Raw genomic sequence first — 20,910 nt, forward strand, 5'->3', positions numbered from 1 at the left:
AACTACGTCTTAAAATCCACCAAATTTCATTTGCATATCTCAACTGGTTTTAAAGCAATAAATAAATCGTCAGTTTGTAAAAAAAAAATTTAACATCCCGTATCTCGGAAACGAAGAGTTTGCAGACGTATGATTATAAAGCAAACTGTCATTATTTTCTCATGTAAAATTACCCCTTAAAGTTTGTCGCACTTATTTAGAAACACCCTGTACTGATGACGAACATGGCCAGTTGTTAAAATACCTAACTTTTTTATTATCTAACATAAGCGAATGAATCTGAAAACATAATGTTAAGAGTACCTGAGGCTATAGTTGGGTTTTAATTTCAGTATTTTATAAATGCTAAAATAGTCCAGAGGGTGATGCGAACTTTGAGAAAGAAACACAATTTAATTCGTACACCCGGTATACAATGACAGTTTACCTCTCTAGCAACAATATTATTACAGCGATATCGTTAATGAATAACGCTCTAACGTGGTAAAAAAATCACTTAAATCAGACAACTGATTTAGGAAATTCGTGACATCAAATTGACCAAATTTTTAAGTGGATCGATTTTTTTGCACCCGAATGTAGTTTAAAAACGTACATTATAACTTTTCTAAAATACGTCCAGCCATTTACTATTTATAACATTGACAATAGGTACAAAGTTGCTGTTTATTTTAATAGACAGCATTTGCTGTTTATTTTATTTTTATAAGGCAACATTTATTTTTGTATACATATTATAATTTTAATCTCGAGTAGTTGATAATAAATATGATCCATAGTAGCCATCATTACATGCTCGTTGAATAATATACTATTAATACAGTAGAACCTCGATTATCCGTCAGGGCACCGGATCAAGGGTATGACGGGTAATCGAAAAGACGGTTAACAGAACATTAAAAAAAAATTAAAAATTCATAGTTCAACTCTCAAATTTCATTTGTATGGTTTGTTTGACAATATAAGAGGGATTTGTGTTCGCACAATCGAATCAATTTAAAATATTCTGAAATGTGTGTTTGTTTTACTGTTGCTTCACATTTTGCGACGGCTGAATTTCTTCATCGGCATAAGATCATGCAATCTACTTTATTGGCTTCTTCTTGTTGAGAATACCACTCCATGAATTATTGCATATGCGATGCAGCTTTTCTAGATTATTTACGCAAATCTTTGTCAGTTACAATAGGTTCATCAACATAGCTACAATTCCAAGTCTGTGTCAGCTTCTGAATAATTTTGGTCCGCCTTTGTTGCCATTTCAGCGACTTCTTTATCTGTCAGCAATGGATAGCCGTTTGTGTCCTCATCACAAATCAAATTAACTTTTTTTTTATTTTTTTACATTAAAATTTTTGCTTATGTAGTCAATACAACTTCTGTATGTACCCTGACGGTTAACATAGGTGACGGTTAATGGAAAGACGGATAACCGAGGTTCCACTGTAATAGCAAAATTAAGTAGATAACTAATAATGATAAAAGTCTAAATATTTTATCTCGCTTATTGATGAATGTAATTAATTTTGTTTATTATCTACTAATTCTTTATACTCATTTATGTAAACTGTAAATACAGTGCGCTGGAATAAGTGTTACCCCCCCCCCCCCCACATATTAACTCATTTATTTTTAGCATATAAGCCGACCGCTCGGACAGGTCAATTTTTAAATTAAACATAGTATATTATAGCATCAATGTTTCGACCTTTACGCAATTCCTCTTCAGGTGAGAGTCATAACTTTGATTTTTTTAAATGGTAAAGTACATTATGTGACATCTCATTTAAAAGCTTTTGAAATTCTGATTACAAAAATGTATACTACTCGGGCAAAATTTCGGTTAAATGATTTTAAAATGCATTCGATTTTTTCGAATCCTGGGAAAACTAATGAGTATTTTTGAAAAAGTTAAATGCAGAATGAAAGATTAAATTATTATTGAGGGCCGAAAGTCCCTTAGAATAAACAACACGTTTCTTTTGAATGATATATTTGAAATTAAAAATCATACTAAATTTTCTTTTCATTTTCATCCCTGTAACTTATTAAAATAAACATAGAAGTTTTTAGGGTTTTTCGGCCCTCGGTAATAATGTAATCTTTCAATCTGCGTTTAAATTTTTCAAAAATTCTTATTAGTTTCCTCAGGATTCAAATAAAAATTAATACATTTATAAAGCATTGGACCGAAATTTTGCGCAAGTATTGTACATTTTTGTAATCAGTATTTCAAAAGCTTTTATATGAAGTGTTACATGTTGTACTTTCCCATTTAAAAAAATCAAAGTTTTGACTGTCACCTGAAGAAGAATCGCTTAAAGTTCGAAACATTGATGCTATAAGATACTATGATTATTTTAAAAATCGACCTGTCCGAGCGTTTTGCCTATGTGCTAAAAATAAATAAGTTAAGATGGGGGGGGGGGGGTAACACTTATTCCAGCGAAATGTATACGTATATCCTCCCAATAAACCAGCCAGCAACGCGACAGCCGCCATGCCAGTAGCATTTAAAAGCAGTGTCAATACCCGTTAAAGGGGTGATACACACGCGAGTAAATACGCGAACTTATCGCTCGCGACCTTTTTCGCGCGTGTATCACCGCAAGTACGCGTACTTTAAGTCCGCCGAGTAAGTACGCCGTCGATCCAACAAGTTTGAAATCTTACTCGTAACCCGTACGTGTATCACTGCCACGAGCCGCGAGCCTCGAGCCATCATGTTATTGCGTTTAAAGTTACACTTATATTTTCACTAATTAAGCAAATTGCCTAGAAATAATTCAATCGTTTATTATTGAAAGGAGACAAGTTACATTTTATAAGTTTTGAGAAAACCGTAAAACACTATTTTAAGTTATACTAAATTATTTTGATTATTTGTTTTTGAGTAAACCTAATTATTTATAGGCTGCTTTATCCTCCTGATGAAAATATTACCATCTTATCTATGATATTTTGTTTGTTTATGCCTACTTTGTATTAAATTAAAATAGATCAAAAACAAGTGCTATACTTCACATCATGATTTTGACAGCTTACCACACTTATAAAAAATCAAATTATTCTTCTATTTAACAAAACCTGATCAAAAAAATAAAAACTCTACTAAAAAACATAATATTTCGGCAAAATTAGGTACACAGAAAATAAAAAATTTAACCACGAGGACAGTTTCTAAATTTTTTGCTACCGACGGCGACCGCGATCTTTAAAACCGCGTACTTTAAGTCTGCCGTGTAGCACCGACGGCGAGCCGAGTAAGTCCACGATCTTTAAACCCGCGTACTTAAAGATTGCGTGTGTATCACGCGCTTTAGCGTCTGTGAATATAAACCCATACCCACTACAAAAGCTAGCTGGTTTCGTTTCAACACTCTGGTGCCTTATCTGTTAGCATTTGTAAAAATGTAGTGTTTTTCCACACCCTAACTGATTTCAACACCCTGGTGTCTACACACGCTAGCATCTGTAAATATGCGAACGGGAACACTGGAACAGGGGAAGTTTTAATTGTGGAACGTGATTTTTATTGTGGAACGTGTCATCCTGGCAAGTTTATGATCGTGAAAACTAGCAGGTTGTTTTTAAGTTTATTCAATAGCAAACTTTATATAATAAAATGAAAAAAAAAAGAATGTGTGTGTACTTTGTACGCACGTAAGCAGTTATACTTCTACTACATATTATGTGATTTTTAAGACAATACCAAAAATTTAAAAAATAAAAGAATAAAACGCACACAAACACATTGAAAAATGCCACAAAGAAAAAATGATTTCTGAACGATAATAATTGTTGGCAAAAATTTTAAATACGCATTTTCTGAAAAAAAATTATATAACAAATATTGTACTTACAATCATAAAATGCATAAAAAAATAAAAAAATAAAAACTTGCATCGGGAATCGAACCCGTAAATTTCGGGGCGCTTTGATTCGTAATCGAAGCCTAGACTCACTCGTCCAATTCCACATTATTTGTCATGTGGAAAAATAGGGTAACTGAACGTTTTACTGTTTGACAGTTGTTTTGAATATAATTATATTATGTAGTTTAAATTTTGTGGAAGAAAATATTAAAATATAACAAAACAGTAAGAAAACAATATATTAGATGAATATTGGTAGAAATTTTGTTGGTAATCAAATTAAGTATGTAAATCAAAGCATTACATACCTACTAGATAAATAAATCTACGCCAAAAAATCATAATTTAAAAATAAAAATCGGACCTAATTTGGGATTTCTCTCTAAAATCCCCATTCTTGAGAAAATAAATGTACAGTAGAGCGTCGACTCCCGCGTCCCGCACTCGAATACCGAGCAAGCGTTAGTAATTGACGCTTAAAATATCTTCAATTTTCTTCAATATTGTATCCAAAAATAATTATGTTGTTGCAAAGACTGCATTTTTTTGTTTAGTTGCTAGTTGTCATTATCAAGATATAAATAAATATGTAGGTATATAAATATGGCTTTTATTCACTTGTGGATAAATATGTATGACTATAAATATGTATCAATATATTGTAGTTCGATTATCCGAACAAATTGGTTTTCCGAACACCTATGTCCCCCAATTAGTTCGGATAATTGACGCTCTACTGTATTTCAACCTAATCCAAATGTATAATTACAATATGATTATAATAAAAACTACTTACCAAATTAGAATGAGTTTTCCTTTTCCAAAATAGTCCAAAAGTCCAAAAATATAGGTATATGAAAACTATTTAAAAAGGCAGTATAACTATTAACTAACTTTGTTTCTTTTCACACAAATTTTAAAACGCAACAACCATAAATAATCAAACTACAGCTGTACCACAGAATCGTTAGTATAGCTAATTTTGAAATTTTAGTATACAGGGTTGGTCGAAACTCGGAATGAATATTTTCTGAGTTTTCTTAAATAGAACACCCTGTATTTTAGTATTGCAATGAAATGATATTTCATAGTAGTTTTTTATTTTATAAGTATTCCCTATACCTAACTGCTTTAATTTGTGAGTTATTGGTGATTCAAGCTAAACATTAATTTCAACAAAAAATACGTAAAATTTTATTAGGTTGGTCGTGAAAATATTCAATCACAAATAATTTGTCAGAAATAAATACATATTAATCCAGACTGATCCTTAAAATTACCAATAATGGTTTAGCTATAAAAATACTTGCGTAGTTAAGATTGTTGGTGCGACTAACAATTAAGCAAAAATTAAAACAGTTAGGTATAGGGAATGCTTAAGAAATAAAAGAGTACCATAAAATATCATTTCATTACAATACTAAAATACAGGGTGTTCCATTTAAGAAAACTCAGAAAATACTCATTCCGAGTTTCGACCAACCCTGTATACTAAAATTAATAATTTAGCTATATTAATGATTCTTAACAATAGTAGACTATATTAAAAATCATTCGAACGTAAATAAAGTTTTAGTTGTCAAACTACTGCAATTCTACAGGGTGTGAATATTGCTACGAAATTAATAAAAAAAACCTAATTATCTTTTAAAATACCCTGTATAACATTACAAATCCTCATCTTTTAAGAAAGAAGACATCGAAGAGAATCCAAAAATGTAAAAATATACAGGGTGTCCCATTTAAAAAAAAACAAGTTATAAGCAACTTCCGGTGTAAGCGGAAGTTTCAAAGAGATGAAAATATTTTGATTTAATAGATTATCCTTCAAAACCCCTGTATTACAATTTTCATGATTCTGTTGCCTTTAGTTCTCGAGATATTTCTAATAGGCCAGTTATCTTCCTCACCCTGTATATCAATTCATATATGAATTTATTAAAAAATCCTTAAAATTTATCCACGAAGGAGTGGAAGTACAAAACGTTTTCGGTCAGATTGACCCTCATCAGTGTAAACGTCCAGTGTACAAGTAGGTACATAATTGTAACTAGCCACTTCAATAGGTATAAAAACCTCTAAAATACATTATTGTTACATTCTATATTGAAAAGTGGTCGACATTAAGTCGATGTCTTAAGATTTAAAGATCACATGTGAATGTATTTCATCCTTGCTCGAAAATTGCACAAGGTAAGTACTTGTGTTCAGTTTAGAGGTTACGAACCAACTCTACGTATTTTTTAGTTTTTCGATTTGACGTTCGTTTCGCGAAATATTCGCTTTTTTTGTGAAATTTTTTGACTCACCCATTTCCTTACGTCCCGCTCAAATCGTCAGATTTTTTAAATATACACTATTTTGCATGTATGTACTTAACTTACTTTAATCTGACAATTTCGAGTATTTTTAAGGATAGATTTTTTTTCGGGCGCCCCTTAACGAACTTCCCTGTGTTAAGAGCCAATGTATGGTAGAGTTACATCTGCAGGGTACCAGGTTTCTCCCTATATTATGATAATCTGACGCGCTAGAGTAACTGCAAAAATCCCTGGTTGGGCTCCCCTACCCTTATGCTACATATTTAATCTAATCTAATCTATTGTCAATAATTTGATCTATTGAGTGTCTGAGAAAGAGAAGGGATTATGCCACAAATTTTTTTTGAGTAATTAAAGGTGTTATCTTTCTCAACAAACAGCTGGACGCTCGAACTGTCGGATTTTAAATTGCATTTTAGACAAACGGGGGGATATGCCACACTTACAAGAAGTTCATATTATTGTTCTTTGATGACAGCACTATGCAGAACAACAACAAAAAACCAAAATCTCAATTTGTGTGGCATGTGGCATAGCCAGGGCCGTAACTACGTTGTTGGGAGCACCGGGGCAAACGTGACCTGGGGGCCCCTACCGAGGGGTTTGTGGTTAACCCCCCAGCGGAATGGGGAGGGGGTCCGGAAAAGTGTTTGATATTTAACCTCTTGAAAACTCATTTTAATGCATTTCATGAATGAAATTTCTTGTAAAGTTCTTACGATGTCAGTTGGACAATTATAAAAACAAAATTTGACACCAAGTGTCGGCTTCTTCTGTAAAACATAGGCGGCGCAATAGAAATTAATAAATTTTTATTTTTAAATTATTATTAAGGTCTAATATTTCTTAAACAGTAAATATTCACATTTCTTTATGAAATTGCCATCAAATATGATTAAAAATACATAATACAAATGCAATTTAATGTGCAAAACTAAAGAAATGAGACTACAATTTGAATACAAAAATAAAATACTTACATGAAAACGACCAATTCGCCTTCCATATTGTAATACACTTAGAATTCTAATGTTCAACAATATGCTCATGCATAGGTAGTGGTTACATATTGTAGTTTCTATGACTCATAAGCAGTGGTACTTATTTTTATATTGACCATTAGCTCCGATGATGACAATTTTGTCGAAAGCGCTTAACAAAGGAAATAAAATACTACTTTTACACACTTTAATACATAATATATATCATACGAGTGATGTCATCCCTATTCGTGTGATGACGTAATCGATGATTTTTAAAATGAGAGTAGGGATCGTATGATAGCTCATTTTAAAGGTTACTGAATTTTGTATTCAGTAATGTAAATACTAATACAATTGTTTATATAGGGTGTCCAAATTTTTTTTCAATTAAATTAATTGACTCTACTTGACAAAAAAATTGACTAAAAGAAAAATGTATGTAATTTATTTAATTCAAAATACAATTTTACTGTTGTCACAATAGACAAAAATGTTTATATAATAAATAAACATTGTTTTTCGCTAAAATTCAATGTTTAAACCAGCTCCCGCAAACCACCTACCTCTTGGAAGTCTGAACATTTAATTTAAGCGAAAAGCAATGCTTATTTGTCAAATAATTCTTTTTTCTATTTTCTGACAGCATTAGAATGTATTTTGAATTAAATAAATTAAATACATCCTTCTTTTTTTGTCAATTTATTTAATTTAAAAAATATTTTTTGGATACTCTTTACAAATAAATATGTTAATATTTATATTACTAAATACAGAATTAAATAACCTCTCAAATGAGACATCACGCGACCCTAGTCTCATTAAAAAAAATCATCGACTACGTCATCACACCCATATGGATGACGCCCCTCGTATGATATATATATGCCAAAATATCAAAGTTTAAAAATAAAAATCGACCTGTTTCGGGATGTTTCTTTAAAGTCGCAGGTTTACGAAATAACGAATTTATTCCAAACATTTGCACCATACTGTATTTATATTAAATAACAATTAGTCCTGTCGCCAGGGGGGGTACAACGGCCTCGTTAATTCAGATGGACTTACTCAAGTTTTTTTTATGTATTTTGACCCGTAGAACACGAATTTTTTGGGTAACAGTTGATCCGGATGTCGATAAGATTGTTATAGACCAAGAACTTGAGGAATCAAATAACAGCGATTTTTGGCAAAACAAAACAATATTTTGTATTTTTTGGGCCATTTTAAGTAAAAAATATTTCTACAAGTTTTTTCGTAGGATGCACAGTTTTCGAGATAAACGCGGTTGAACTTTAAAAAAATCGAAAAATTGCAATTTTTGAACCCGAATAACTTTTGATTAAAAAATAAAATAGCAAGTCTGCTTACCGCATTTGAAAGTTTAAGTCAAATTTTATCGGTTTTGATTATTTGCATTGGTAAAAATTTATTTTTTTATTGTTTAACAAAGCCATAAACACGTAGGGTTTCCCGTGCTTTTACATGCGTTTTAACGCATGTAACGTAGAAATAGTCTTGATTGCACTAGGACCTATTCTACCTACTCGTTCGATTTTAAATGAGAAATCATAGAAACATCACTCACGCACTAGTTGTTTGTAGCTTTGTTTAACAATAACACAATAAATTTTTAGCAATGCAAATAATCAAAACCGACATAATTTGACTTGAACTTTCAAAGGCGCTAAGCAGAATTGCTATTTTATTTTTTAATCAAAAGTTATTCGGGTTTAAAAATTGCAGTTTTTCGATTTTTTGAAAGTTCAACCGCGTTTATCTCGAAAACTGTGCATCCTACTAAAAAACTTGTAGAAATATTTTTTGCTTAAAATGACCCAAAAAATACAAAATATTGTTTTGTTTTGCCAAAAATCGCTGTTATTTGATTCCTCAAGTTCTTGGTCTATAACAATCTTATCGACATCCGGATCAACTGTTACCCAAAAAATTCGTGTTCTACGGGTCAAAATACATAAAAAAAACTTGGGTAAGTCCATCTGAATTAACGAGGCCGTTGTACCCCCCCTGGCGACAGGACTAAATTATTGTTTTAATTAAATAAGAATTTACATACCTAAATCTTCCATTGGATTGTCACTAGTATTCTCGTTGGTATCACATTCAAACGGTCGCCAAAAAGCCATATTTAATAAGTATTTACAACAACTTATTCCTACTGTATAACTTAAAACACAAGCCTGCCTTTTGCAAAAAAAAAAATTAAAAATATACGTGCGCTTACTGTCGCATTACGACGATACTGGCAGTGTTGCCAGGTCAAATTTATAAAAGTTACTAGATTTCACTGAAAAAAATCACTAGAATTTCACTAGATTATGCGCATGCGCAATAACGTATAATTATGCGCAGTAACACATTTTTCGTTACTGCGCATACTCGTAACTATAGGGCTTTCATAAAATTTTCAGGGGATTTTCCCTATTTTTGACTTATCCTGGTTCGTTAAAACGCAAAAAGACCTTACAATTTTATGCTGAAGTAATTATTCCGAACAACCATAATTTAAAATTAATTTATAAATAAAGAGCTAAGTGATTTTTACAAAGGTAGCCATTATGATGAAACATTTTATTTTGCGGAATAGCGGGAATCGGTAACTAGGACATGGATGGAGATCATAATACTTATTAAAAGTTTATTTATTCATCTCTTTGAAATAGATAAGACAAACGTGATTTTCTTATTAGTTGGGCTAATGGATTGTCAAAGAAAACCGCACAACTATTATCTTTTATTTATGTCCTTCTCTTGACACTTGAAACTCTTGAGTTGAGGAGAGTGTGGTCATCATGAATTGACTCATCACAGTCATCACTTTTTTAGGATTGCCATGTTTATGTTATGTTATGGTATGTTATGACTAGGTATTAAATTGCCATCACAAATTTCTGGGGATTTTTCTTTCTTTGCAAAGAAATTTTTAAACAATACAGGGAAGTATTAAATGAATTTTAAAACAAACGTATTAAAAATACTACTGAAAATTTTTTTTTTTTTGGTATAATGTAGTAAAAATATTCAATATAATGGAAATTTCCAAAAATCACTAGAATTGTGCCTATTTTGAAAAGTTATCACTATTTCACTAGATTCTTAAAAAATCACTAGATCTAGTGAAATTTCACTAGACCTGGTAACACTGGATACTGGTTATATCGCTGAGAAACCCGAGATCGCATTTTTTGCCAGATAACGATAAAGTCTTAGCGTAAGCACTTCTGAAGAATTTGACTAATTACACTTCAGCAATGCCCAATAAGATAAGTTAGACAGCAATATGTCACAGCTGCGTCCATCTGGATAATACCTGTAGTGATCAATTACAAAAATGTTTATATTTATTTCTATGCTCGTCGTAGAATCAATGACTGGACCCCAAAAATTCGTCTGTTCCAGTTGACATCGTATTAACTTTTATTAAAATTTAAAATTAGTAATTAAAAGTACACAATACAAATGACATTTAATGTACTTATTAATTTGAAAACTAAAAAATAAAATACAATTTTAATAATTACGTATTTTTTATGGGAAATAAGCCACAATTTTACTAAAAAAAAATTTATTAACGTTTCGAAGCCCAAATCGGAACGTTAATAAATTCATTTTTTAGTAAAATTGTGGCTTATTTCCCATAAAAAATACGTAATTACAAAAATGCCAAAAGGAAATAGCTTCAGTACAATTTTAATATAAAAACAAAATAATTATAAGTATATCACGACGGACGACGACACTGTTTATTTGTGTTTATATTGCATGCCGGCTTTGAAAAATGAGAGGGCATTTTTGAGAGATAACGATATGCTTTAAGCCTAAGTATATCCGAAAAATTTGACCAATTACATTTCAGTATTGTCCAATAAGATGCGTTAGAAAGTAATAAGCCACACCAGTGTCCATGTGGACAATGTACGGGGAATGATCAATTACAAAAATGTTTATCTTACACATTACACATTATAAATCTCTATGCTCGCGTAGAATTATTGACCGGACCCCAAAAATTCGTCTGGTCCAATTCAGATCGTATGAACAGTACCTACATATTGCTATTTTAGTTGACCAATACAAAAAATTTTGAAATCACCTTATTTTAAGCTAAATAATTTTGCAAGTACCATCAATATAACATATTTTCTGTTTTCATAAAAATGTACTATAATGTTAATTACATTGTTCAGCTACAATGTGGTTCCTTTCACGTACCAAGACGTAGTCTGGGTTAAATTGGTTAAGACAAAGTAGCTGGGACCGGGGGGCCCCTATTCCGGTTGCATTTTAGTTTTTATTTCGCTAAAATCACTAATTTCCTTAGTAATAATTTCAATTTTTATGTTAAGGTCTCGGGGGCCCTAGCTTAACCCCCTCAACTTTATGTTGAGGTCTACGGTGCCTCTGTAAGTTCTTTTTAAAATTGTGTCATTTGAAAATATTTCGTTGGGATCGGCTTTTAAAATACATATTTTTATTTTTCTCGTTAAAATCTATGCACGGCCAACCAACGAGGGCCACCCGGGGCGCAGCCCCGGTTGCCCCATTGGTAGTTCCGGCCCTGGGCATAGCTCCTTCTCTTACTCAGGCGCTCTATTTTAAATTATAATTGTAAATTATAATTATTTTTTTAACAACACTGCTACATTACTCTATTTTTTCAGGTCTATTTGTTTGCATTGGCAATAATTAAACGAAAAGGGTTGCTGAGAATGTATCTATATTTTCTACTAAAATTTTGAAAAAACATTCCTACAGCACTCTATTTTTTGCAGGTCCATCTTTTTACATTGACAATATTTAAACGAAAGAGGTTGCTGTGGATGAACCTATTTTTACTAGGTACTAAAACAATAAACTATAAATTCAACATAACTGCTTATGTGTTAATAAACTGACGATATATTATAATAGCGTTGAGAAAAATATTGGCGCTGGAAATCAATCTATTGCCCAATCACAACAAGGTAAGTTATTAACAAAAAATCATTTTCAATTATTAGGCGTATATTATATCTTGAATTTGAACTGCTTTTTCCTGTTTCGTTATCTCAACCTCACTATATTATTTATTAAACTGACCTAAAACAGCAGGCTGCGATAATATTTAACAAAGGATCAATAGCAATAATCACGAAGATCATCATCAACAGCCTTTGTTAAGTTCACTATAGGACGTAAGACGTAGGCCTTGTTTGTATCTAGAGTGCACTGCAATATGGATCCAATTTTTTGACATATTTGACGAAACTTTCGTCATCTTTCACACAAAGCCTATCTATTTTCTTCTATTTTGAAAATAAGCACAATCTGTTTGAACTCTCCAGATATTGATTTTTTTTAACACTGTCTCTACAAAAAACGTTTTTCGTTTTCTTTTCGCACTTGCAACCATGGTGAAGATCTTTTAAGGTTGTGGTCTAGGTTTATATTTTGCGACCTGTGCTTCGCTATCTACACTTTTGTGTTTTTCAAAAATGACTTGAGTTTTGTCTCGCTAACAAATTTTGTATCTTGATGACCTATTCACCATGCACTTTTATAAATGGATTGAACTAGTCCTAAAGGGCATGCAATGGCTTTTTCAGCAGTACAATAAGCGTCTAAATTAAATAATATTACTTGATTTATATCTATCTCTCTATTTTTGTTGCATTTGGGTACCATTAATTTGCAACTGATTTTAGCATGGCAAGTAACGAAACTTTGGAGGCCTTTGAAAAAAGTCTCATTAGTAAATTCGAGTGCCCTGTTTGCCTTAAATTCATGCAGCCTCCAATAAGACTATGTATCTCTGGACATATCTTCTGCACTTACTGTTTTGAAAACATTGAGAGCTGTGCGTTATGTAGAGCTGAGAAGAGCCCTTACCGATGCATCGTATTGGAGCAAATATATGCCTCTCTTTCATTCCCATGCAAATATGTTGATGAGGGTAAGTATATTACTTAATTATATTTATAGTTTTCCAAGGAAGTAAACCAAAAACTTAAATAAGAAACTAGAGTAGTATATATTTTGAGCGGGATCATTAAAATGCCTGGCCCAACAGATCCTAAACTTAAGACGTACCTTAAGCTCAGCTTACTAAACATACGTGTTGCACCATTGAGTCTTAGATCAATTTCCAGCTTGCCACAATGGAAAGCCACATGGATTGCATCTTAAACTTCGTCTCAGTTAAGATGTGCTAAGATAAAGATCGAATATTATGGATCTATAAGCTGAGCTGTGCTAAGCTGGAGCTTAAGATTTGTTGGTGTAACCAGGCAGAAAATATACAACACGTCACAGGGCGTTCTTCATTATACTAAAATAATAATGACTAATACGATTTTTTAAAATACATTAATTTTTCCTTATATATTATAGGGAAATTGGCTAAATACGTTTCAACATCGGTATCTGTGTTTATGATACTTTCCCAAATTTACTAAAATTTGTGATTTTTTATAATTGTTTTATTTAAGTCAAGCAAAGCCACAGTTATCCGTACCTACAGATCACTCTTTATAGTAGTAACTCTTCGGTTTTATTTTTAAATACATCTACAAAAAAGTTACTACATATTTGATTCATTCATGACTTACAATCTGAATTTTTAAAGTGGTTAGCAAAACTGTATGCCTATTTCGCCTATTCAAGTTCATACAGGCAACCCAAATTACACATCACAAAGTAGTGGGTCTGGACCCGGCTTTAGAATCTCAGAAGCATTGCTGCACTCTGTGAGAATTTCACTATATTGTAGAATTTAGATACTGCACCGAACAGAATTGAGTCTTCACTGCGCATGAGAAGTTCACATCCTATACTACACCACATAGATTGTTTTTTGTTTTCTTAGGCCGCTATTAAATTAGGCAACTGGTGACGCCACCAAGTTGATCCACCAGTGACTCATGACGTCACGGGGCATTTAAGTAAATGAGACCTATTAGACTACGGCAACTGGTTGCGCCACCAGAAATTGTTGTCGATCTGGTGGCCGAACCAGTCCACCAGCCGGGTAACCGGGCCTGGTGGCGCCACCAAGCCGGGGCATTATGTTATATGGACCCTATTAGACTGAGCAACTGGTGTCGGCCACCACTAGTTCATTTGTATTGTAATTGAGTGCTTCGTATTTCTTTTCTATTAACTTCTACATTTTCTATTAGCAAGCGTATATTTTTCTAAAACCCTTTTTGTTAATTTATAAATAAATATGCTATATTAAAAAGTTCTTCTCGCAGATTTAGCCGTTAATTGTTTATTCATTGTTTAAATAATAAAAGCTCTTTTTATATTTTAGAATATCGGTGAATTCATCACTTTACCTTGATCAAAATGTTTCTATTTTGTTTTTAATTATGCTGAATCCGAATGTGACGTTAATTGGAAAATTTAAAAAAATTGAGCTTTTATATATAGGTACAGTATGTCTGCGTAACTTGGAACCATATGGGAAACTTTTTTCTTATCAATTTTACGAAAAAAAATCTTTATAAAATGCTCTGCATAGTCTATGTTATACGAGGTATGTCAAAAAAATTGTATGTAAAGTACCTTTAGATTTCACAACATCGAAAATTGATATTATGAAAAGTTGTTAAGAATTAAAAAAACTATGTTTTGGGACGCATTAATTTTATTACATCATTCTAATTGGAAAAAAAAATGTAATTTTTTTTAAATTACGGATACCCAACATCATTTTATTACAAATATCTATAAGTATTTTATTATTAATTTTGCGAAAAAAGTTATTTTTTACAAAAAGCTTTATATGGTCTATAATCTAAGATACAATCATAATATATAAACTTTTATCAATTCTATACGAGGTATGTTAAAAAATATGAATTTCGTCCAAGAGTAAAGTACCTTTACAGTTAGAAGAATGTAATTGCATATTCAAACATAGCTTTCAATTCCGAACAACTTTTTATAAAACATTTTTCGATATTGTTTAATATAAGGATACTTTACTCTTGAGCGAAATTCATCTTTTTTGACATACCTCGTATAAAATTCACAAAATTTGAATCTGATGGTTGCATCTTATATTTTATACTATTAAGAGCATTTTATGAAGAATAACTTTTTTTCGTAAAATTGATAACAAACAAGTTTCCAATTGCATTTAATTATTTTTCCAATTCCAATTCATTTTATTATTTTTGCTGGTGGCTATTCTCGGCCACCAGTTGCCCGTGCTCACAATTTGGTGGGCTCACTAGTTGCGCCACTACTTGCGCCACTAGTTGCGCCACCAGTTACCTAGACTAATAGAGCCCTTAAGCGTCTCACTTCTCTATTTTTGTAGGTCAGATACCTTCTGACGGTAATGTTACTTCGCCTCTCTTTTTAAATACAACTTCTCTGTACGATAAAAATAACGAATTTTATTATTTTTAGGATGCATTTTCAGTGGAAAGAGTGACTTACTGACAATCCATGAGGAATATTGTGGGCTTTCTACAGTTGATTGCCCATTGAGGTTAGTAGATACTTTTTCAAATAACTGTTGATTTAATAGTTATTAAGGGGTACCAAGGGTATTATAAGGATAATAACGCTTGAGGTCAATGGTGTATATACCGAGGGCATATATGGCCCGAGGTATATACGTTGACCGAAAGCGTTATTATCTATAATACCCGTGGTGCCTTCAACGTTTAATATCCGACTAAATTCTTCTTTACATGCAAAAAATTTGAATGAATTTTGAATTAATTAGTTTTCAAATAAGTACATTTAGCAGCAATTGTCGTATCGACCATCAAGCAGTAATGTGGTAACCATAGTTTTACTTAGGTTTTATTTTTGTCAACTTGACAGTATTTTTTAACTAGTTATTTAAATTTAACGCCCAAGGGCGTTATTTCATATTTAACTGACTTCGATATCATGCCATTATTATTGTCAAATATAGTTTTGTTCTAGCAATCAGTTAAACTAGTCAGAAACCGTCAGCAAACAGTTGGTCAGTGAGAGAACATAATACAGTCACCAATACTATCCCCTCTACTCGCGCTGGTCGACTATTGGCTGATGGTTTCAAACCGTTTGAAACTGATGCTAGAACAAACCTATTATACCAGTTGCCAGTCGGACATTAAAATCTTAATACCTACAAAGTAAAATACTTATTTATACCTGTTTATATTTATAAACAATAGTAATAAAAAAATACACTTCATGGTGCACATATTTCCATAAGCACCAACAAGACACGTGTAATAAATGCTCTTATCTACTTATTTCCTTATAGCCTTGCTCTTTCCAAAGACTTCCCATTCTTTATAGCCATATCGTCTCTTTTTGAAATTCTTTCTATATGCTCCATTTAACTGGCCATTTAGTTACTGTAGGTAATAATAAAATCTAATACTCTTTATAACAATATAACATAATATTTGTTATAATAAAATCTAATTGTATTAATTTTCTGTTTTTGGGTACGAATTAACGTACCCAAACTAATTTCGGCACGTACGTAGAGCCTAAAAAATCCAAATCCGGATCAACTTGTTCTTGTTGATCTTTATATGTACGGTGGTTCAGAACTTGTAATCATTTAATTATAGAAACCTAAAAGTCATGTTCTCCCAACCAATATAAATAACATAAAATATTATTTATTAAGACTGCTTCATTTGCAAAATTTATTTATAATCCCTACTCTAATTTATGAAAAAAAAATTAAAATTAAATTTTTTTTATCTAGGTACAACAACTGCATATGGACAGGATTCCGATCTGGAATGGCAGAACACTGCAGAGCTGATCATACAGAAAACATATTTTTTGAAAACGAACCAAAACTAAAAGTCGCGAATTTTAACCTACGGGCAGGTATAGAGGAAAGCATATTATTGTGCATACACGACACCCTTTTTCGTGGCTATTGGGACTTAAATGAAGAAAGCGGCTTAATGAGGTTTGCAGTGTACTATTTAGGAGAACCATCATGCGACAAGACCTTTTACTTTAAAATTACAATGTTTTGTACAGATTCAAACGAAGAAGTCATTTCCATGACCGGGCCCTGTTACCCACTCAAGAATGATTCATTCGATAACAGATTCATCGGGAAAAAGTATCTGTCCACCAATTTTGACATGATTAAAAATCTTTATAACACTAATGGTGATTTTAACTATTCTGTAGGAATTATTGAACGGAATGTTGTTCTACCACAAATTATTGAAACTGAAAATAAAACTGAAAATGAAAATGAAGAAAATGAAAATGAAAATAGAAATGAAAATGAAAATAGAAATGAAAATGAAAATAGAAATGAAAATGAAAATGAAGAAAATGAAAATGAAAATAGAAATGAAATTGAAAATGACAGTGACATTGAATGAAAGTGAAATTGAGATTAAAACATAGAACCTATCTTTTACAATTTTCTTCAGACTTTTCAGTGAATATATTTATGATCGGTCCGTGTTTTTCTTTCATTCAATATGTACCAGTCAGTCTTCTTTAATGCGTAGAATGCTTTATTTATACTCTCTATAAAAGCAGTACATAACATCCACCTTTGAATAAACCCCGCCCCTCCATATTTCCTCCATTGTTCTCAATCCTGGGCTGTTTGCATGCATCCATCTTGGTCGAGCAATTTATTTTATGTCATCTGACCTTATAAGGTACCTATCGTCTTCTTTGCTGTTTGTAGCTCCATGGTCTCTAATTTAAATTTAGAAATATTTTGTTCCACCTGTCATCATTTTGTCCCAGAAAATGTTCGTTTTCTATTTAAGTTTTTCTGATTGATTTTCTATCATTTTTTTATACAGCATTGTCGTTCCATAAATCATTATGAATTTGTTATCTCTTCATTATGTTGATATTATCCTTGGTACTTAAGGATAACATGATAAATGATAACATTTTATGTTATGATTGTCATGTAAGTATGGTGAAGATATTTAAGTTAGTCTGTGTGTTCTGATACCATTGAATTCCCATTCCACACAACTGGAGTTTTCGCTTAGCGCAATGGTGGAAGGCACAGGCACAAACTTGAGTCTTAATATTAGATGTAAGCGAATTTTGCAGGTAGTAGGCAGTCATTTTTTTAAAGCAAATTTCGGGTTTTTTTTTAAATTCTTCAAAACTTTTTCCTTGGGTAGATATGGTAATGTCAGCATAGAGAAAGCAGTTGGTTTCAGTCAACGTGGGTTGGTCGTTTGTAAATATATTGAAAAGCATTGGTGCTAAACCACTTCCCTTTGACAGGCTGTGATTTTGAACTCTCCCCATACTTACTTGGCGTTACAGCATAAAGCAAAAACATCTGTTTTTGTATAAAATAAAGTACTATCCTAACTCGATGATGGTCATTGAGATTGTCGTACAGTTTGTGAAGCAATATCTTATGCTTCTAGTATGTCAAAGGCTGCTGTCAGATCAACGAAAGCAGTATCTGTTTCTCTTCGAAGCCTCTTCAATGTTTTGTTATTATGAGGACTTAGCCAGTGCAATGGTCTGAAATGAGGTGCTTGTTAACATTTTTTTTTCTATTCTGAGCAAGATGCGTATAACTTGAAAACTATATGAGATAAAGTTTGGTGAAATAATGGCCACTCTCGAATAAGTTTGCAATTCCAGTATATCTATGTAATTAATTACTTGTTGACTGACATTTTTCTTTTCACTTTTAGCCAAGCATACACTTTTGTATTGTCTTGACCTGATGTTTATGATATTATCCATGATTGATCGGCTTTTGTTTTATATCTCGTAATCAACTTTCTAACTGTTTTCTTTTTTTTGTTTTTCTATTTTTCCTGCTTTTTGCGTTTCCGTTTTTTCTCAAATTATTTTATTGCTGTTCCTCGTTTTCATGGTAGGATGAATATATAAATATAGGGTGTTCGGTAAAGAATGGACCATAGCTTAACCTTAGATTCCTGAGGTTAAAATAGGTAGATCTAAGCTAACTTACCTTAGTACAAAAGTTGATAATAACTGAAATACAGGGTGTCAAATTTAAACTTTTATTTTATTTATTTATTATTTTATTTATTATTAAGGGCCGGCGCAGCGCAGGTGGTAGTGTGCTTGCCTCGCATGCCGGTGGTCCGGAGTTCAAATCCTACCGCCGTCAAGAACAACTAGACATTTTTAAAAAATGTCTATAGGCCCCAGGTCGACTCGGCCTGAATAAAATGGGTACCTTGGGTAAAACCAGGGGTAATAATAGGCGGTTGAAGCGTAGCACTGGCCCTGTTACCTTCCTTGTATACCGTAGGCCCTAGATATAGCAGACTACCCTGCTATACTCCCAAAAGCCGCGTGTGGTATAAAACGGGAGACTATTATTATATTTTATTTATTTTTGAATATTTCCTGACAGGCATTTGACAACAACACGAAATTTGGTAAGTGGTGCTGGTACTGTCCACCCTACTAAATTATGTTAAACGTTTCTGGCTACTACCAGAGGCGTACGACGGTGGAACGTGAATGGTTTACCCTTCCCAAATTCTACGCCACTGCCGGAATTGCTATTTTGGTGCAACTTTTTGATTCTCCAATACTTTCCACGTAAATAACATACTCTTCAATCGTAACGATACAGCCATTAGTTTTCGAGATACTTGAAGCTAAAAACGAAGGAGCATAATACATTAATCAAAATAAGTGTGCCTTTTCATTTTTAACTTCAAATATCTCATATATGACATGGATATGTCAAATTATTTTAAAGTATTCTTTTTTTTTAAATAATTTATTCTTTATTTAAAACTTTAAGAACTATGTGTGCCCGGTACTATAAAACTATTTGACATATCCTTAAGATACTTGGCAGAAAGTGTAGGTAATTGTCATCCTACTAAATTATGTTAAATAATCGTTTCTGGCTACTACCAGAGGCGTACAACAGGGGAAAGTGAATGGTTGACCCTTCCCAAATTCTACGCCACTGATGAAACTGCTATTTTAGCATAATGTTCAGATTCTCCAATACTTTCTATGCAAATAATATACTCTACATTCGTAACGATAACGTCATTAGTTTTCGAAATATTTGAAGTTAAAAATGAAAAGGCACACTTATTTTGATTAATGTATTATGCTCCTTTGTTTTTAGCTTCAAATATCTCGAAAACTAATGGCTTTATCGTTACGAATGAAGAGTATGTTATTTACATAGAAAGTATTGGAGAATCAAAAAATTACACTATAATAGCAATTCCGCCAGTGGCGTAGAATTTGGGAAGGGTCAACCATTCACGTAAATTTAGTGTTGTTGTCTCAGGCCTGTCAGGAAATATTCAAAAATAAATAAAATACAAATTTAAATTTGACACCCTGTATTTCGGTTATTATCAACTTTTGTACTAAGGTAGGTTAGCTCAAATCGATCTATTTTGACCTTGGGAATCTATGGTTAAGCTTTGCCCCATTCTTTACCAAACACCCTGTATAGCTTCCTTCTTGAATAACGCTGTGTAGATTATTAATTTGTTATCTATTTTTTTCTTTGTTATCTATTTTTTTCTTTGTTATCTATTTTTTACCACTTATCTTTATGCATTATTAAATGATATTTGGAATAATTATAGAAATTATCATTGTTTTACAATTTTATTTTGCGATTTTTTGTCCTATTTTAAAATTGAAACCTTTTTCAGAGAACTTTTCTAAACGTGAAGAAGTATTTTCTTTAATAATATTTTATGCTTTTTCAAAATAAACATCCAAAGTCTGCCT

At 32.2% G+C, this 20,910-nt stretch overlaps 1 protein-coding gene across 3 annotated transcripts in view; it reads left to right on the forward strand.

The window, feature by feature from the left end:
- LOC114330275 (uncharacterized) overlaps positions 1–17,630 on the forward strand; it is a 106,238-nt gene extending 88,608 nt beyond the window's left edge. For all 3 annotated transcript variants that reach the window (XM_050655184.1, XM_050655167.1, XM_050655173.1), the window contains 4 exons: positions 11,970–12,161; positions 12,882–13,129; positions 15,595–15,676; positions 16,907–17,630. In XM_050655184.1, the coding sequence (XP_050511141.1) occupies positions 12,883–13,129; positions 15,595–15,676; positions 16,907–17,549 (972 nt within the window). In that variant the 5' untranslated portion in view covers positions 11,970–12,161; position 12,882 and the 3' untranslated portion in view covers positions 17,550–17,630. The remainder of the gene's footprint in view (positions 1–11,969; positions 12,162–12,881; positions 13,130–15,594; positions 15,677–16,906) is intronic.
- The last annotated feature ends 3,280 nt before the right edge of the window (positions 17,631–20,910 follow it).

The sequence above is a fragment of the Diabrotica virgifera genome, chromosome 1, assembly GCF_917563875.1.
Source record: "Diabrotica virgifera virgifera chromosome 1, PGI_DIABVI_V3a".
Lineage (NCBI taxonomy): Eukaryota > Metazoa > Arthropoda > Insecta > Coleoptera > Chrysomelidae > Diabrotica > Diabrotica virgifera.